The sequence below is a fragment of the Falco cherrug genome, chromosome 2 (assembly GCF_023634085.1).
Source record: "Falco cherrug isolate bFalChe1 chromosome 2, bFalChe1.pri, whole genome shotgun sequence".
In the NCBI taxonomy this organism is placed as follows: Eukaryota; Metazoa; Chordata; class Aves; order Falconiformes; family Falconidae; genus Falco; species Falco cherrug.
Genome location: NC_073698.1, coordinates 16,313,230 through 16,331,556, shown reverse-complemented (window position 1 = coordinate 16,331,556; position 18,327 = coordinate 16,313,230). Strand labels below are relative to the sequence as shown.

General features: G+C 40.4%; 1 protein-coding gene across 3 annotated transcripts in view; it reads left to right on the top strand.

The window, feature by feature from the left end:
• The window catches only part of PDGFD (platelet derived growth factor D), a 148,196-nt gene extending 131,027 nt beyond the window's left edge, over window positions 1-17,169 (top strand). For 2 of the 3 annotated variants that reach the window (XM_055703196.1, XM_055703197.1), the window contains 2 exons: window positions 1,045-1,259; window positions 13,645-17,169. In XM_055703196.1, coding sequence (XP_055559171.1) covers window positions 1,045-1,259; window positions 13,645-13,779 — 350 coding nt within the window. In that variant the 3' untranslated portion in view covers window positions 13,780-17,169. The remainder of the gene's footprint in view (window positions 1-1,044; window positions 1,260-13,644) is intronic. The other variant, XM_055703195.1, reaches the window with a different exon arrangement.
• The last annotated feature ends 1,158 nt before the right edge of the window (window positions 17,170-18,327 follow it).

Sequence of the window (18,327 nt, the reverse complement as noted above, 5' to 3'; positions counted from 1 at the left end):
TGAATTATTGAGCTTTTAAACACATAGCTGGTGGACAGAATCCTAAGGAAAAGAAGAAAGCAGAAAAGGAGGGGAAAAGAAATCAGAAAACTTCTATCAAAATAAAACTCATCAAATTTGCTACTTTTATCTGTATTACAATTGTGGAAAATGCATTTATGGAAGGGTTGTTTTGGGGTTTTTTTAGCTTTTAACAAGATAAATCTAGAAACAGCACTTAAACTCACAGTTGATAGTCTGTAAGTTATTTTTATGGTTGGCTTTACTACATGCTTACATGTTATACCTCACAGAGATACCAGGCATTTAAACATCAACCAACTACTGGCATTCAATCGATCTTCTTAGTTTAAATTGTATTTATTTGTATGCCTATTATAGTAGCATTTACCAGCTGAAATTAATATTGCTTAGATTGATTTATCTATCTAAAATAGAGTTTTCTAGACTCTATCCATAAGCAATACAGACAGGCAGCTTGAGAAAGCAAGTCATGCCACCTGCCTTGAAATGCCCTTGTGAGGAAGGGATGATTCACTCTCCAAAGATGTTTCTCGACTGACCCGCAGGAAGAGCCTTGTTTAAAGGGTTTGCCTTTTGTATGCCTGCAGTTAGGCAAAAGGAGTTATGCCCATAATAACAAAAAAGAGCTCATCATCTAAGCCAGGTATAAGCAGAGGAAGAAAGAGAGCAGCAGAGGTGGAATCTCTTACCCAAGGGTCCAACATATCAGTGACAAAGCAAATAAAGTAACCAGTCTTCAGCTTTCAGGCCAATATTTTACGGCAAGCTTTCCTTTCATGTTTATAGTCAGTGTGAGCTCTACAGTGGGAGTCAGTGGGAGCAGGATGAGAGCCAGGATGGCCACCGGTAATGATTGAAAATTGGCAGGTTTACGTTTATCTGTTCAGAAATCACTTCTATGCTTCACATATTTTCCAACCAGTATCACATCACTTCGTGTTATTGACTGCCTGGGGAGTAGTATAAACCAGAGAAATGCCCCACTCAGACCTTACTAATGAAACTTCTTTTGCATTGCAGTTGACCTGGACAGGTTGAATGATGATGTGAAACGTTACAGCTGCACTCCAAGAAACTACTCTGTCAATTTAAGGGAGGAACTGAAGCTGACAAATGTAGTTTTCTTCCCCCGCTGCCTCCTTGTCCAGCGCTGTGGAGGAAACTGTGGCTGTGGGACTTCAAACTGGAAATCCTGCACATGCATGTCAGGAAAAACAGTGAAAAAATATCATGAGGTATTTTCACTCTTTCTTTTCTTTGGTACTGTTTTGGGTATTTATTCCTTACGTGGATTCTGACGGCTTTTCTCACAGCCATGTGTGCTGCTTATGTTGATTATCATGTTATATGGATCATGCTATATCATTATCATTATGCTTTATCATGTGATATTATCAATATCATGTTATATTATCATGTTCCATCTGCAGGGCAAAAATCAATGGGCAAAAATCATTGACCGCAGTGAAATGTCATAGGCAAAGATACTATCATTTGAGAGAGACCAGAGTGTTTTAAGTGAATGCCTGCTGTTGCCACGACTCTTCTTGAGGTGAAGGATCTGCTTAGGCTTCCAGACAGGTTCGGGTAGCCTTAGAGTGGAGCCTAGACTTAGATAATGGCATTGCTTTTGCTGTCTATGCTAGGTACCAGCTTGGTTCAAGGAGAAGCCTTCATAGCTTGCACTGCAGTAAGCCATGGAGAGACACACACCCATGCAGTCATCCTGCAGGAAGACCTGATTTTAAATAAATTTAATATTAACACTTTAATGCCACAGCATTGCCCAATTATTTGCATTTAGAAGTGGTGAATGAGCAGAGTGGAAGGAGGTTATATGTGTGTTAGAAAGGGGTGTTAACAGGTATTTGTGGGTAAATTAATTTAGAAGAACTTGGAGATAAGTTTTGCTTGTTATTTTCTGTCTATGTGGATGCTACCACAGCATCCTAGAGAACATTGTTGCAAGAATGAGGCTTAGATTGAACTGAATTTTGCCCAGTGAAGGACTGATATAACATGAAAGTATACACCACTGGAAATACGTTTTTTTAGTAACACAGAGACATGTGTTCCTTGAGATATCTGACTGTACTTCCTCTTCTTTTGTGCTATATCTTTTAAACTTATGACCATTCTTGAAAATGACAATTAAGTCACTTGTAAAGTCTCTCCCCTTCTAGATTTATTACCTGTAGGAAGCAGCTGAGTCTTTTGGCCTTAGCTTTTTTCCCACTCGGCACTTGTTTAGGAAGGCAAAATTTTTGCATAAGAACAAAATCCATTATATTTATTTTTAATCCATTCAGAACACATTTAAAGAAGGAAAAAACCAAGGAAAGAGCATTTTATATTCTTTCCTCCAAATCAGTATTTTCAGAACCACACATGGAAATCGTTCACTAAAGTGAACATATCTAGGAAGGTTACTTGGCATTACTTGCTTTCAATTGTCTGAAAGTAGGTAGCTGTGTGCCGTGCTGACTTAGTACCTGACACATATCAGGATCATAAGAGCCTGGTTTACCACTTGGCTTAAGTCTCAAGTGAAAATTAACTTTATGGACTTTAAATGTGGATGTGATGTGGACTCATGCCATAAAGGCATTAACTTGGCTAGGGCTGCAATAGCAGAAGGCCGTTGAAGGTCAGACCTTTGCCTGGCTGTGAACAGTGTGGTTACTCTTATCCAAGGTAAGAGATTTTTTCTCACCAAGTACAGCATACTCCACATCAGCTAGGACTAGATAATAGTTAATATTTTATCTAATTTTAAACAAGATGCAGGGGATGACCCTGGTAATTACAGAGCGGAAAGCTTTATCTCAGTGGTAGAAAAGTTAATTGGAAAAAAATTAATAGGTATAAAACACTTAGATGACTATGAGCTGATAAAATGAACTCAGAATGCCTCATGTATGAATAAATATTTATACAGCACCACAGCATCGTACAAGAATGCTAAAAGACCTGACACCTCCTTCAGAGAGCAAACAGTCAACCAGACAAGATCAGGCATGGATTAGAAGCTGGTTAAGAGATAAAAAGCAAAGAGGTGGAAGAGATGAGCAATTTTCTGCATAGGAAGTGGCTATCTGTGGGTGCCCCCAGCACACGGATTAAGTGTTATTTCATGTATGATCAATCTGAAGGGAGGTGAACAGAGAAGTCGCAAAAATGACAGCTAGCACAGGAGATAACATACTTTTAACAGCAGAGAGGGCTGTGAGGGATTTCGGGAGGCCTACGTAACTACTTACAAATGCATTTTAGAAAAGCAGCAGTCAATTGGGATGAGTAGTCTCAACTATTTATTCATAAAGCACTGGGTGTGTGAGGAGAGGAGGGAGAAATGAGTGGTGGAAGTTGGACTAAAGGTTGCATATTGAATCACTGTGAAGAGCTACAGGAAAACAGTTGTTTAATGCAGTGGTGATAGGAAAAAGGTAAGTGACAGTCTTCTGCAGGAATAGAGGTGAACAGGTAATAACAGCAAATATTATGGCCTGAATAAATTGGCAGGGTACTTATACTGGTTTTGACTGTTGGTGCTTAGAAGGATACAGGCAGGGATAGAAAATATATATAGAAGCAGAAAACATACATCAAGAGTGATACAGGAGAAGATACAAAAAGCATTTCTAAGGAAAGTTGCTCAAAAGTTTTGGATAATTTCATTTAGGAAAAAAAACTGGGAATAAGAGAGGACACAGTGAAAGACAGAAAATAGTGAATAGTACCTACAGGAAAATTTGGTCTTCCTAAATAACCTTTTATTTAAGAAAAGAACAAGAGAGAGATTGAAAGTGAACTAATTTAAAATTACAAAAAGGATTTTTTTTTTTTTTTTGCACAGCAAATCTGTATAGAATTTAAACCCTTAAATATGAGTGGTGCATAATTCAGAAGGATTCTGGGAGACCACAAAGTAACATATAAACTGAAGAATGCTGGGTCACATCTGCTTCAGAGCTTAAGCCAAATACTGACAGTAGCTAGAAAAAAAATTGCTGAATATAAACATGTTATCAAGCACTTACTTTTATGAGATGTTTGGGAGCATCTGGTGCTGGGACACCAGAATACTACGCTAAGCAGGTAATGGCCAGAACCAGGATGTCACTCACGACTTATGACTGCCCCGATTTAATCACGAAATTTAGGAAATTCAATATTCACACTAATACATCACTGCTAATTTATTTCACTACTCCTTTGTTCTCTGAAAACCATATGAATTCAAGACAGTGTTTCAGCTTTAACATTAAATGGCTTTTGTAAGTCTAAATTTAAACTTAATCCCTTAGGGACGAATTAGCAGCTCACGGAGCAGAAATTTAACCAAGTGGCTCCCATTAACATGAGTGGAAGTCATGCAGATAAATTTATGTATGACATAATAAAGATATGTCCATTAATTTTACTCCAAAATATTTTCCACATTCTTATTATTATTAGCCACGCACAGCTAATCAGTTTTATTCTTTATTCCCCTTCGACACTTATCTCTAATATTATTTAAATGCCTGGCAGTAAAGGCACTGAGGACACACCTCTCAACATGACAGTTTTACAACCGTGGAGCTGGTTTACTTTTTTTGAAGCCAATTTGAAACCCACTAACCTTAAACAAAAAAGCTTTATTTGCATAACTAAGGAGAGGGCTTCACACTTTATGAAATCTGCAGTGCTGTCAGTATAGTTAAAAAACTCTGCCTTCTGCTGCAGAAGAATGTAGGCCAGATTCAAACACAAGTCTCAATTACTTTGATTTACTTGCAAAAGGCACCAGATGGAAGTATAAGGTAGTGGAGCAAAGAAGGTATTTGTAGCAGCTGAAACTGAATCCTGCAGACCCCAGACTGCTTCTCTTGCTGGGCTGATTTTGCTGACCGCTGTCATGGAGGTTCATCTGCTGAGCTCCCGGACCCGCCAGAACAATTTGTCCTGCACGTAGATATGGTTGTTTTCAACAGTAAAAATGCGATTTGAAATCACTTAAAAGTTGTCTGGCATTTCTGAGCTACCCAGTATTTCTGGGTGAGAAAGGTGGGCAAATTTTCCAGGAGCGACAGGTTCCCTTTTTGCTTTGTAGTCAGTGCCTTGCAGTGCCGGAGTAGCTCTGTGACGGCAGCTGTGGGGACACTAATGCCCAGTGTTTGTTGAGAGAGAGTCTTCTAGTCCAGAGAAGCTTCAAGGTTATCGTCTCCTTATGCTCTTAACATTTTTTAGTTCCCCTTTAGTTCCTATTCAAAGCCTCACACTGTACCCATCACTGAGTGCTCCCTCCGAGTATCGCAGGGCTAATAGATATCACGTGTAGCCTTTAATTTCCCCAAGCTATGAGTGCTGCTCCAGTTCCCTGGGCACACTGTACAGCTCTTTCCTATCATGTCCAATTTTAAGAAGTAATATAACAGCAGGGAAAATGAGAAAATAAGAATGCCACAGTAAGGGGTATATTTTTCTTTATTAGCATTTCTGGGAAATGCTAATAATGAGATCTCGGGTCTTTTTTATAACCTGGAAATCTGCCATAACTTTACCAAAATACTCAGCAGTTTCCAGAAGTAAACGGGTTCATGACTTGAGTAAACAGATAGTTTTATGGGTGGGTTGTTTTGTGGTTTTTTTGTTTTTTTTTTTTGCAGGAGTCTTGTGATGCTCTGTGGTTTTCCATGGCTTCTGGGTTTGCTGGAAACCAGAGCTCATGGACAAATACTCATGACTTACCACACATAGTGTCACAAACCCTGCAAACTAGTCTAAGAGCTGGCAGTGTCTCAAAACATCTCTCAGGCACAGTCTACCATAAGTGATACTGAGTTATGTCACAAGGCTCTGTGCAAGGGAAAGAAAAAGCAGTATGTGGAAATGGGTGCAGCACACCTTAATCAAATGCTCACATCTGCTGCTGACTTGCTATAGGGCAGCTGAAATGAAAGCATGTTTTCCATTGCAGTGCATTTCTTTGGAAATGTCTGGAGCTGCACTTTAAGGAGTGGGGGCTTTAAATCTGGAGATCACCCAGCCCAGAGGAGTTGTGGGGGATCTCAGGCCAGGACCCAGTTCAGCTTGGGCTGTGGCTGTGTGATCTGCCCAGCATGCACATGCCTCAGAGAAACAAGAAATCGGTTTCCCCGTCTCATTGCTGTAACTGATGAGATGTGAAATGAGTTTCCATGAGGAATAAATGCTCTTAAGGTAGCAACCAGAATTTGTCAGAGTGTATAAACCTCTACACAGTGCTGAGCAACACAGCTAAAAGGCATGTAAAGAAAAAAAGCCAAGTGGTGAAAGCTGATTGTATCTTTTACCCACTTACTTGTCTCTCCTGTAAAGTCTGATGCATTTTTCACTGTGTATATGATGATTCTTTTCGCCAACTCCCACCCCCTTTTTGAAGCATTATACCTCCATTCAAGTTTCATATAGACTGGAGATTGTCTGGTGCCTTCACAGGACATACATGCAATTAATTTTCAACAACAAGGTTTAGATTAGTGCTAATGTGGCTACTTCATAATCTCTTGCTGCCCTGAGAGAGGCAGCAGGCACCTCAAACCACCTACACAATACTAAGTCTTCATACAAATTACTGGGGCACAGAAACAGCTTTAACTGGACCCAACATTGTAAAGGGAAAACAAGACAGTAGGGAATATTATTAGGGAGAAAAGAACAGGGGAGAAAATAAAGAGGTGACATGGCACTTTACAAAACAGAGGTGTTGAAATGGAGTTGAGAAATGTAACTAATACAATTTGTTGTTGTGAGGGCTTTTTTATTATTTTTTCTTGCTTATTTTTTCAGAGAAATTAGAAGCAAAACTTAAGGAGGCACTTGAAAGAGTAGGTAATTGTCACCATGTCTTTACACAGGGAAACATAAGACAACTGGACAAAAATTGTACAAATGCTGCTGATATAACAAAGGAAATTTGCTAAGGGATTAAAAAGAGCTGTCATCATCAGACCAGTGTGCAAGGAATATGGTCTGACGGTTGATTGTCCTGGAGTTGATAGTACATGCATAAAGGAGGTAAAAGGTTGTTACGGTAATAAAGGCACAGAATTAACCTGACAAAAGAGTTAATGCATAGAAATATTATACAAGAAGCAGCAATGGGATTTATTTGGGATACAAATACAAGGAAACAGAATGAGTCAGAAATGACTGCTAGGTCACAGGATGTGCAGAGAGGGCACAGAACTGCAGTGAGAGAAAAAGGTTAATTTTTTACTAGATGAAAATGAAAGTTCTTGGAATGACATCTGGAAGTTAAGAAAGTGAGACATCCTGTGATACATGTCTGAGCAGAGAAGCAATTTGGGAAGGGGAACACTTGTATCTGGTCAGTGAAAAAGCAATAGCTGGAGCCAATAATGCATGACAAGATCACCAAGTGAGGGTCTTGTTGATGTCACATATGTCAAAAACATCATAGCTTTAGCAACTGTTTCAGATACCTGAATTTAAGCCAGTTAAATTTTTTCCCATGTTTGCTGTGTTAAAACTAGGTGTTTCTTATTCATACAAATGAAAAAAAAAATAGAATCAATAATCCCATCTACATTTAATAATCCCTTAGTTTAAATGCTACCACTGATCAGCAAATGAACTCCTTTTACTTGTTCCTGGTATCCTATAATTATCTTTGGTAAGAAAGAATAGAGCTTTGGATCTGTGTTGTTATTTTAGGCTATGTTCCTACTAGAATAAAGGTCCTTGTGCTAAATTACGTACCAAATTCCCATAATGCTTGGTTTCTTATACTCAGGGCCCAGCTAAACTGTGTGTGACCTTTGGATTAAATAACTTTCAAAAATTGCAGAGTAAGATTTTTCATCTGTATCACAGCTTGGATCTGTGTTGAATGTTTTGCACTTTTTATGCTTCCTCTTTCATGAATCTCAGACAAATATAATTTGGTTTGCATGCTAGAATGATGGTATTTTTAGATGAGCAGAAGGAGATTAGATAATGCTGCATAGCAGGATTTTAAAATAAATTCTGCAAAGTACAAATTTCACTATATAAAATAGCATCCAGAGTTGCTCTCCATCCTCTGCCACTGGAATATGAAGCTAACCAGATACTTGATAAGCCATAGTCATGTCATTATCTGTGGTCTTCTTAAGCTAATCAGAACAAAAAAGAGCCAGTTTTTGAGTGAGGCTTCAGACTTCTATTGGTGTTTAAACTGTTGGTCAAGAATTTAACAAAGAACATTACTGTTCTTCCTAATAAATAAAATAAAATATAATAAGTAAAAAATAGCCATGAGCAACTAGATATGCCTTTTAAGATTATTATTATTATTATTACTATTACTATTACTAATACTATTACTATTATTACTATTACTATTAAGAAGTGTTGAGTGCATTTCCTACTGCTCTGCTTGGTATTAAAACAGGAATCAGCCATCGTGAACTGACATGACTAAATGTTGCCTGGCTTCAAAGGTAAATGATACATGGCTAGGACCATCAGCAAATGCTGGAGGGAGTGGTTCACTTGCTCTACACATCTAAAGCTGTGAGTCCATCCTTTGGGCTCCTTACCTATTTATCAGAGTTAGTCCCACCAGAGGTGGGTGTTTGGGGTGAATCGTTCTCTGGAGTCACCTCTTTGTTGCTGCTTCTACTGTAGAAATGCCAAGTATGGGTCAGGGTGGACACGTTATCTCCGGCTGGGTCCTTTCCCCAGCAGTCATCACCACTCTGCTTTCCTCAGCCCCTGATCATGAAGTGCTCTTACAGATCTGCTGGGATTAGAGGGGCCATTGGGCTGTTAGCTCTGACCTGTGTGCCATAGGCCACTGGAGAGCACCCAGCTGCTTCCAAAGCAAACCCAAACTTGTACCACATAGCTTCTGGAAAGACAGCCATTTTCTGATGTCCTCAAACAGGCTGGAAACTCCACAGTTCCTTGGAAGGCTGTCCAGCCCATGAGTCAGCCTGGCTTAAAACAAATGTGCCCTAATTCCAGTTTGAATTTTTCTGGCTTCAGCTTCCAGATACCAGTTTTTGTGGTGGCTTTGCTCTCTCATTTAAAGAGTCCTTTAGAAACAGTCATCCAAATTCAGTGCACGGTCAATAAGCAAGATTCCTGGCAGGGAAATGCGTGTAAGCATTTTCTTTATGTTTCTTTCACCTCTGCCCCCAAGGAAAACTATGCAGTGGCCACAGTCACCTCAGCTTGAAACCTCTCAGATGCCCAGGCATATCTACAAAGTAAAATGCCATCTAGTGTATTGGTGTGCTCCTATGGAGCTGTCTGCACAAGAAATGCTGCAAAGTCCTGATACCCCTTTTTGTGTTACCTATAAACACCAATTCCAGCTCAGAAACCAAGTCCTCTGTCTTGATTTTTTTTAATTGCTTTAATATTTCTATGACCATAATTCACTCAATGTTTGATGAAGGAGATACGGATGTAGTTATATACTCTTTGTGAGCCAATGATCTGAACAGATAAGGCCCACATTTTTATTAGTAATGACAGACATTGGTTCTTTAATTTGAAATGGCAAGGTTATTCTTTTTTGCCCACACAAAACAAACCTATTGAGTATTTCAGACCTGACTCATCCATATTTTCTTACAGCTACTGATCCCATCAAAAAAAAAGCAGTAAAGTGTCCTGAACATAATTTTTCGAACGCTTTTTGTTAGTTCAGTACTTTCTCACCTTTAAGGACCAGATCATGTAAATGAATAAAGAGCAGCTATTTTGAGAATAAAGGGTTTTCTTTCAACTACTTGATCACTAGAAATGGCCTTACTTCTTCATTCTTTTCAATTCCCTTGTATTTAGCTGAAACTAAAAATATTAGATGAATATAGAAAGCTTTAAATATCAGTTCTGTGATCGGCTATTAAAGCAGCCCTGCAGAGGGATCTGGGCGGGCTGGGCCGATGGGCCGAGGCCAGTGGTGTGAGGTTCAACCAGGCTCAGTGCCGGGCCCTGCCCGTGGGTCACACCAGCCCCAGGCAGCACTACAGGCTGGGGCAGGGGGCTGGGAACTGCCCGGTGGGAAAGGGCCTGGGGGTGCTGGCTGACAGCCGGCTGGGCATGAGCCCCCAGTGTGCCCAGGTGGCCAAGGGGCCAGCAGCGTCCTGGCTGGTGTCAGAAACAGTGTGGCCAGCAGGGCCAGGGCAGTGACCGCCCCCTGTACCGGGCACTGGTGAGGCCGCACCTCGAACCCTGGGTTCAGTGTTGGGCCCCTCGCTGCAGGAGGGACGTCGAGGGGCTGGAGCGTGTCCAGGGAAGGGCAGCGGGGCTGGGGAAGGGGCTGGGGCACAAGTCCTGTGAGGAGCAGCTGAGGGAACTGGGGTTGTTTAGCCTGGAGAGGAGGCGGCTCAGGGGGGCCTTATTGCTCTCTACAACTACCTGAAAAGAGGTTGTAGGCAGGTGGGGGTCAGGCCCTTTTCTCAGATAACAAGCAATAGGACAAGAGGAAATGGACTCAAGTTGCACCAGGGGTTTAGACTGGATATTAGGAAAAATTTCTTCACCAAAAGGGTTGTCAAGCACTGGAACAGGCTGCCCAGGGAGGTGGTGGAGTCACCGTCCCTGGAGGTATTTAAAAGATGTGTAGATGTGGTGTGTAGAGACAGGGTTTATTGGTGGGCTTGTCGGTGCTGGGTTGAGAGTTAGACTCGGTGATCTTAAAGGTCTTTTCCAACCGATTCTATGATTCTATAATTTCAGCTGTGTTCAAACACTGCTTTCTTTCCTGTCCTGTCTGGGGAAGTGTCTGCCAATTCATTTTTCCAGTCTTATCAGCAAAGCCATATACTGTGCTCATGTTTCTTAGTGTAAAACACACGGAAAATCCCCAAGCTCTTGGGAGGTCTACCAGCTTGTATCCAGCCCACATCTTTGCTGTCATCCCATTGCATACCTTCATTTGCTTTCTAATGAAGAAAGCAAAGGTACCTACCCATGATCTTGCAAAGTGCCAATCATCTGAATTTGTCATATTTTGATGAAAGGCTTCATTAAATAAAGAATTTTGTTATGGCTTCAAGTGTCAGCAGCTGTACTTGATTTTAAAAGTATGTTTCCTTTGAAGATGTGGTCTATTTTCAGCTCTATAATAACTGCAGCAACCTGACTGGGTTCAGTTCCTCTGTGTTTTGGATGACAGTGTAGTACAATGAATTGTCCTAGGGTTCATCAATATTGAGGCGGTCAATGTTTGAAATCAATTGAAATCCATTATCATTTTCTTGCTCTAAAAAAAAAATAAATTGCATGTCTCTGCATTTCTGACAGGGAAAAGTAATTATATCTTCCCAACACATTAAAGCAGCATGTCTGTACCTTTCTTAGGCACAGTCCTTCCTCTCAGTATTACATAGGTTAAACAAATTTTAACACAAAAGGGAGGACAAAATAAGAGACTGTGTTCAGTGTTTATCACTTTTGTTACATCCCATGGCCTTCATAATGTCCAGGCATTAATGGGAGAGAATAAATGGTCTCATCCTGAAGGCTGCTCAGCTGCCTGCCCTTCCCCACCTGCCTTGTACAGCATCCATGGTTAACCTTTGGTGAGTCATTCACACTTACTTTTGGGGACTTTCTAATTCTGTTAAAATTGCTAATATTTTGTTGATCTGGTATGCAGCCCCTTATTCCCTCTCCTTCCTGAGACCATCTCAATTCTTGTATGGTGTTACAACATGGAAGTACAGGAAGTACTTTGTAAAAAAAAAAAAAAAGAGGATTATTAATTGAACAACAGTATGATCTTTTAGTTAGGGAGCCTGCTATTCAGGGCAGAAGTGTGGGTGTTTCTGTGGTTGAGAGGCTGAAGATGTTTACATCCCACTTGAGTGGTTTTGGCTGGTCTTAGACAGGACAGATTTCTCTCCATCTTTTGAACAAGCAAGACAAATCTAGCTGATTAGCAGTTACTTGGCAAGCTAGAGTGAGTCCCAACAACTGGCCAAGAGGTGGAATATGTTAGCTCTAGTACCTTAGCAGTACCTGTTTTCTGGACTCAAGTGCTTGAGACCACACAGAGCAGAGCCACCCCACCTGTCTGCCACCAGCTGTGGAGCCGCAGCCTTGCTTTCTCCGTGTCCTGCTCCCCATCAGTCAATAAGTGATTTCAAAAGGGAAAGGACCATATAAAGCCACTGGCATTTTTTCTACTAATGTGCTGCAAAGCCTTGAGCAAATCAGTTTCAGATTCTCCATCTATACAAGTCTGACAATGAGGCATATCTTCCTGTGCAATGTGCTGTGAGATTTGGGAAGAAAAATGCTGTAGAAGAATTAAAGTGTTCTTAGTCTTAACTCATTTGTTGAACCTAACCCAAACTAGTATTTGAGCTTCAGGGCAGAAGCTGGAAAGTAATAGCTCTTTTGTTAAACTACTGCAGGCCCATCAACAGCAAATTAATGAAAGAAAAGAGGAGTTCCTCCCCTTAACCTGCACCACTATGTGGAGTGGGGTTATGAGCTCTTACACAGCAACTCAGTCTACACCACTGGGCTGGCAAAGCATGCCCCTGCAAACCACCAGGCTCCTCAGCTTTTTCCAGTCCATGATTTACATATTTACACTATCGCAGATTAGATACGATGCAACATTATAGCTGTTTTCCACATATCCACAAGACCATTTTCAGGGAATGAGATTCATATAAGAATACGGGTTGGAAGGCAGCTCTGGGGGGCATCTAGCCCAATTTCCCATTCAAAGCAGGAGGAATTTTGAAGTTAGATGAGGTTGCTTAGAGCTGTGTCCTGTCTTCAAGGCTTTTGAAACCTGTCTGGGCAACCTGCTCCAGCATTTAAACACTCTCAGTATTCTCTTCTATATAACCATACAGGATTTATTTAGTTGCAGCTTGTGTTCGTTGTCTCTTTTCCATCTTCTTTATAACCTACAACCCTCTTTTTTAAGTTATCAGGGCTATCTTGCCTAGATAAATGTTTTTTAGAATGCTCTTACATGATGTGTACTTCCCTAGGAAGTATTTTGGTTGGTTGGTTGTTTCACATTATTCACAGCAAATTCTTAAGAAATTATTTAAATTGAGGCAGAGATTTTTAAGATAAGCCAACAGAAGTCAGATTACAGAGCAATTCGATGCAATCTGGCACATATTTTGCACAAGCTTCATTCATCTTCAGCTTCCCACAGGCATTTCATTTTTGGACCAATGCTAATGATATGTGCTTCAGAAATTTCAAATTGCATAAAAAAATGTTCCTTGTTCTTTAGAGCAGAAATACTATACAGATGAGAGAAGGCGCAGAGCAATTCAGATATGTATGAGACTGCAAAGACGAGCCAAAGGAAACATGCTTGATAATTCATATGCGAAGGAGCAACTCTGGACATGGTTAGGGAACTGCACGATATAAAGATACCTGATGTAGGAAATAATCCAATCTGTCAAAGCTCCAGGATAAACAGTACAGCAGGATGTCACAGAGTGGTAAGAAAAAGCTGGAAGTAAACCAAAAATGTGTCCAAATTAATGCTGGTCAGGGCCATTAAGAGCTGGTTTGTGCCTTCAGGGCCCCAACACTCTCATCCTCAAAACTCAAACAGTGTTTTCTAATCAGAAACGTTTCTCTTGATCCTCCCAGGTGCTGAAATTTGTCCCCGAGGCTGGGCATCCCAGAAGAAAAGGCAGAACCAGGAACAACATGGCTTTAGTAGATATACAGCTGGATCACCATGAGCGTTGTGATTGTATCTGCAGTTCAAGACCACCCCGATAAAAAATAGATTTAAAAATGAAAAAAAACAAGACACACTAATTGCAGCTTACTGGACTTCTACTTTTAAGCAGGATTGCTCTGAGGACCTTTACTCGCTAATCATTTGAACTTTGCTACTAGCCTGCCTTTGCAATTAGCAAAAATGATTGCTGTGTTTCAACATAGCTATGCTGATTAGTGCCATGGCAGCTAAACAAGTATATCATAGATTTATATATCAGCATCCAAGAATATAGGATTATGGTTATCTGTAGCTAGATTCTGAGGGCTGCGATTTTCAAAGCTCACTTACAGTCCTTAGACACACAATGCCACTGAAATTAAACACCAGTTGCGGTAGCTGGCAGTGAAATAGTGTTGTGTTTCTGTTTCTTACTCACCAGTCTCAACTCTCAAATTCTGCTGCCATTTCTACCTGCTTAGCTCTCCTGATGGTCAGTAAGGGTTTGTGGGTATAAATGAAGAGAGAATTTGAGCTCATATGAGTGTAAAATGGTTTGCCCCGCTTTGAGAGGGAACTTTCCAGCATTCTGGCCCAACAGAGTGAGATATGATGAGGAAAATCCATCGCAACATGAAATAAGACATCAGTAAATCCAAATCTCACTGTTTGTACTGGAACAAATCATGTGCTGAAATTAATAGATGCTTTGCCTAAGCCGGAACACTGCTGGCAGTAGTGGAGTGCTGAGGCTGGTACTTTTGCCATGGTGACTCCACAGGAGCCATCACCCAGGCGTTTCTGCAAGAGGGGCTCCTGCCAGGTCCCCTCGTAAATTCCTGTGGGCTGGAGCTGATTCTGGTCTCTACCTACCTGGACTGGATACTTGGCCCCTTACCCAGAGCTGCCCACAATTGCCTGGGAGGAGCCCCCTCTACACTAAAAGGGAGAGACAACCCTCCCCTGTATCCTTCTTGCTGCAGTTCGAGGAATTCCATGTTTCCCCACACAGGCAATGGAGATAGGGCACTTGTTTGTTGAAAATATTGATTTGTTTTGCAGTTTTGTTACTGGGAAACAAAACTGTGCTTGAGATTTAATTATCGTTGTTTGGTTTGGGGTTTGTTTGTTTGTTTGTTTTAAATATGGATTATTATAACTTTGTCATGTATGCATTAATCTTAGTTATCTGAGGTTAGTTGTCTCATTTCAGCTCTGTGTATTGCGATGGTTAAACTGTTGACAGTGAATTTCTTTTTCATTGCATTTTGCTGAGGCATATTAACTCATTAAGCAATGTCTGTTTGTCATGGAAAATGTGCATCATTTATTAACTTCCAGAAGAATATTATTAAACAACACCTCATAATAAAATAAGCACTTTAAAAGCTACAGCATAGCTTCATATGCCTTTTAAAATATTATGAAAGTGCTCTATCTGGAAAAGGGAAAAAAAAAACCTCCAAACTAGCTTTAAAGGTTTTTAAATGCTGCTCCAAAAGCGTAAAATACAGGCAGATTTAAATCTGGCAAAGAATTGGATTTTTGATCATGAATGTAACAGAGGGAATGGGGCAGCACATTTAATGGCTGAGGTTTTATATTTAATAGCAGGCATAGGCTTCATCATCTTATGTTGCCTCTTGTGTTTCTGTCTCTGGAAGAGTGAAGTAGTTTGACAGCAGTGTTACAATTAGTGGAAACAGGCATGTGCTACAATATAAAATTGAGACACTTCAAGCCAGTATGCTTTAGCAATCTATGATTTTGTTACAAAAGCGCCCTAATGTTCTGACTTACCCTTTTTATCAGCTCAAGTATTTTATAAGTGCTCCTTTGTAATTTTAGCAAAACTTTACTGAAACTTCCTTTAGAAATGTTGTGTTACTTTCTTTCCTGTATTATAACCTTTAAGATTCAAGAAGTGTGGGGGTTTTATTATTTATATTAATTTTTCCTCTCTGACTCCCAGATGTCTGTTTAAAAAAGCTCCTGAATGCTGACCTGGGAAGTGATTCATCATTTTTCAAAGCGATTCACATTAAAAGAACAGCACTGGAACCAAAGATTGCCGGATTAATTTTGTAGTTCAGGACTGTTTAAAGAAGATTTCATTCTTTCTCTGTCTTAATAACAAGATTGACCCAGCCCTTCTATAATTTTTAGCTAATTTTGGAAGAAATTTGCATGTGAAACCTTGGCAGTACTGATTAGTTTTGAGACAGTGCACTTGAATGTATACTCCTAACTGAATTATATCTGAATCATGCCTAAGCCCTTTGGCCTCATAGTTAGCATTGGTTGTAGGAAACACCAGTTTCATACGGCTTTGTGCTTTGAGTGGTCCTTTTAATTCCCACCCCTAAAGTGAAAATATGCACCAGGCACCCACAGCACCTGTCGTCTCCCACGCACCTCTGCCTGCTTGCCTACTCTCCATCCCAACAGCCATGTGTTGGGAGGGGTATTTACGCCTCCTAATTTGGGGGATCCAGCCTTTTCAGGGAGCCTGAGTTATTGCTGCAGGCAATTGAGAGAAAGAGGCTCTTCCAAAGTGTACCTTAGCCCCCAGGTTGAAATCACCCAGTGTGGGAGCTTTTCTTTCTTCTGACTGTGTAGAAAGATCAGAAATTAATTTGGACATCTAAGCGAGATACATAAAGGTAGGTGGTACGAATACTCATTTTAAAGACTGAACTGTTAATGCTTTAGCTAACTGAATTAGATACAGGCAGCAGTGGATGTCAGGGTCCAGCAGAAAAAATCAGCTGTAAAGTAAAAAGACATTGGTATAATAGGGATTATCCTCTTGCTTAATATTGGGTTTACTTTTGTAAATATAGGCTAAACTTATCAGAAAATTTAAAGTATTACTCCTGGGACACCTAGTAATGAATGGAACCATTCACAGCTTCATGCTGCTGTCTGCCATACGGACAGCATGCTGCTGACCAGTGCAGGATAGTCAAGGATGGGCTTTATTTGTGGTGTGGGGATGACAATGTACATGTGAACCAAGAAGAACTCCCAAAACCTTGAGCCCCAACCCACAATGACCTTGGTGAAAACAAATACAAGCAAAACTTTTCATTTATTAGCAGAAATTGCAGAGATGTTTTCCCATACCTTTATTTTTTCTTTTGTCTATGTAATAATTGTTATGTTGTTTACATACTGTTTTAACTTAAAAAGCAAAGCTGTTAAAAGAACTAATCTGGTTCATTGTTATTGGTGGAATTGGAACCCCTCAAAATAAATATATTTTCAAAGGAAATTCAGAAAGATTCCTAATTTCAAACCACTCTCTAACTTTTTATTTACTGTATTCTTCTGGGATAGAGCCTACTTTCTCAAGTGCAATCTATATATATATATATATATATATATATATTTGTTTTTGTTATTTCAGTTAAATGCAGCTTTCCTAGCAGTATTGTTTACTTTATGCAGTATGTAATGTGTCTTATCTTGATGAAAAAATAAATACTGCTTTTGAAAGAAGATACTCTGAGTGATTATTCAGAATTCAGATGAACTAAAACCTGTGATTTGCTGGAAGACACTTCCATAGCCCGGCACCATCCATGCTAGGTGTCCTTGTGAGTTTCAGCAGTCATTCCCACGAGCATCAGGGAAGTACCAAAGTGCAGTTTTGGGATATTCGGTTTGAACCCCCGACCTGGAAGAGCTGACGGCTTCCTTGTGAAGTAGCAGCAGTGTGGCAGCAGCCCAGCATTTCTGGTAGCCAGATTAGGGCACTCCCCCAGACTTTGGGCTGGTCTCAGCCCCCACGGTCTTGGCTTGACTCCAGCAGAGACGTCCTCACTGAAGCTGCTCCTTACTGGTAAGGCAAGCTCCTGCTGAAGCTCTGCATCTCACCTGAACCAGGGCAGAGTTAAGCATCCTATTACTGTGCACAGGGCAGCTGGAGGAACCTAAAGCACCTCTCAGGATGGGGAAATTTAATCTACCTTTGTGAGTTCAGGCATTTCCCCCAGCTTTGGCAGAAGCAAATTTTACTGTGTTCCATCTGGAACATAAGTTTCATAGCTGTGATAACTAACTTTCAATTTAAGGTTTTTGTGTTAAGCTAAAGCTGCCTTAGGCCTTCACTGGATCTTGGACTGAATAAGGACATGAAATTTATGCCAAATTAATTCTTCACTCACTAGACATCCCTGTCTGATAAGGGAAAAATAGATAGTGTGCAGTCCAGGGACCCGGCTTTGCAGCCTGTCCTCATGCATGAGCACCTTGTTCTGTACGGTGCCTAACAGTCAGCTGTTCAAATGAGCATATTTGTCCCCTTGGGTTTGGTCCTTGTTACTCAGAGAAAGAATTCATATTTCTTTTTTCTTTTTCTTTTTTTTTTCCCCTAAAAAAATACAGAGGCAGAAGAGACACCTCCTAACAAAGGAAGCAGTTCTCTTCTTTACAGTGAGCAAGGACGTATTTAATGGGTGGAGGAGACATCTTTTGCCTTTCGGAAACGCATTGAATACACTGTAGAGAGCAGCTTAGCAATTGTTAAGTGTTCAAGGATAGCATAAAGCCCCTCCCATCTGGCACTGCTATGTACCTATATAACAGCTGGCTAGCTAACATTA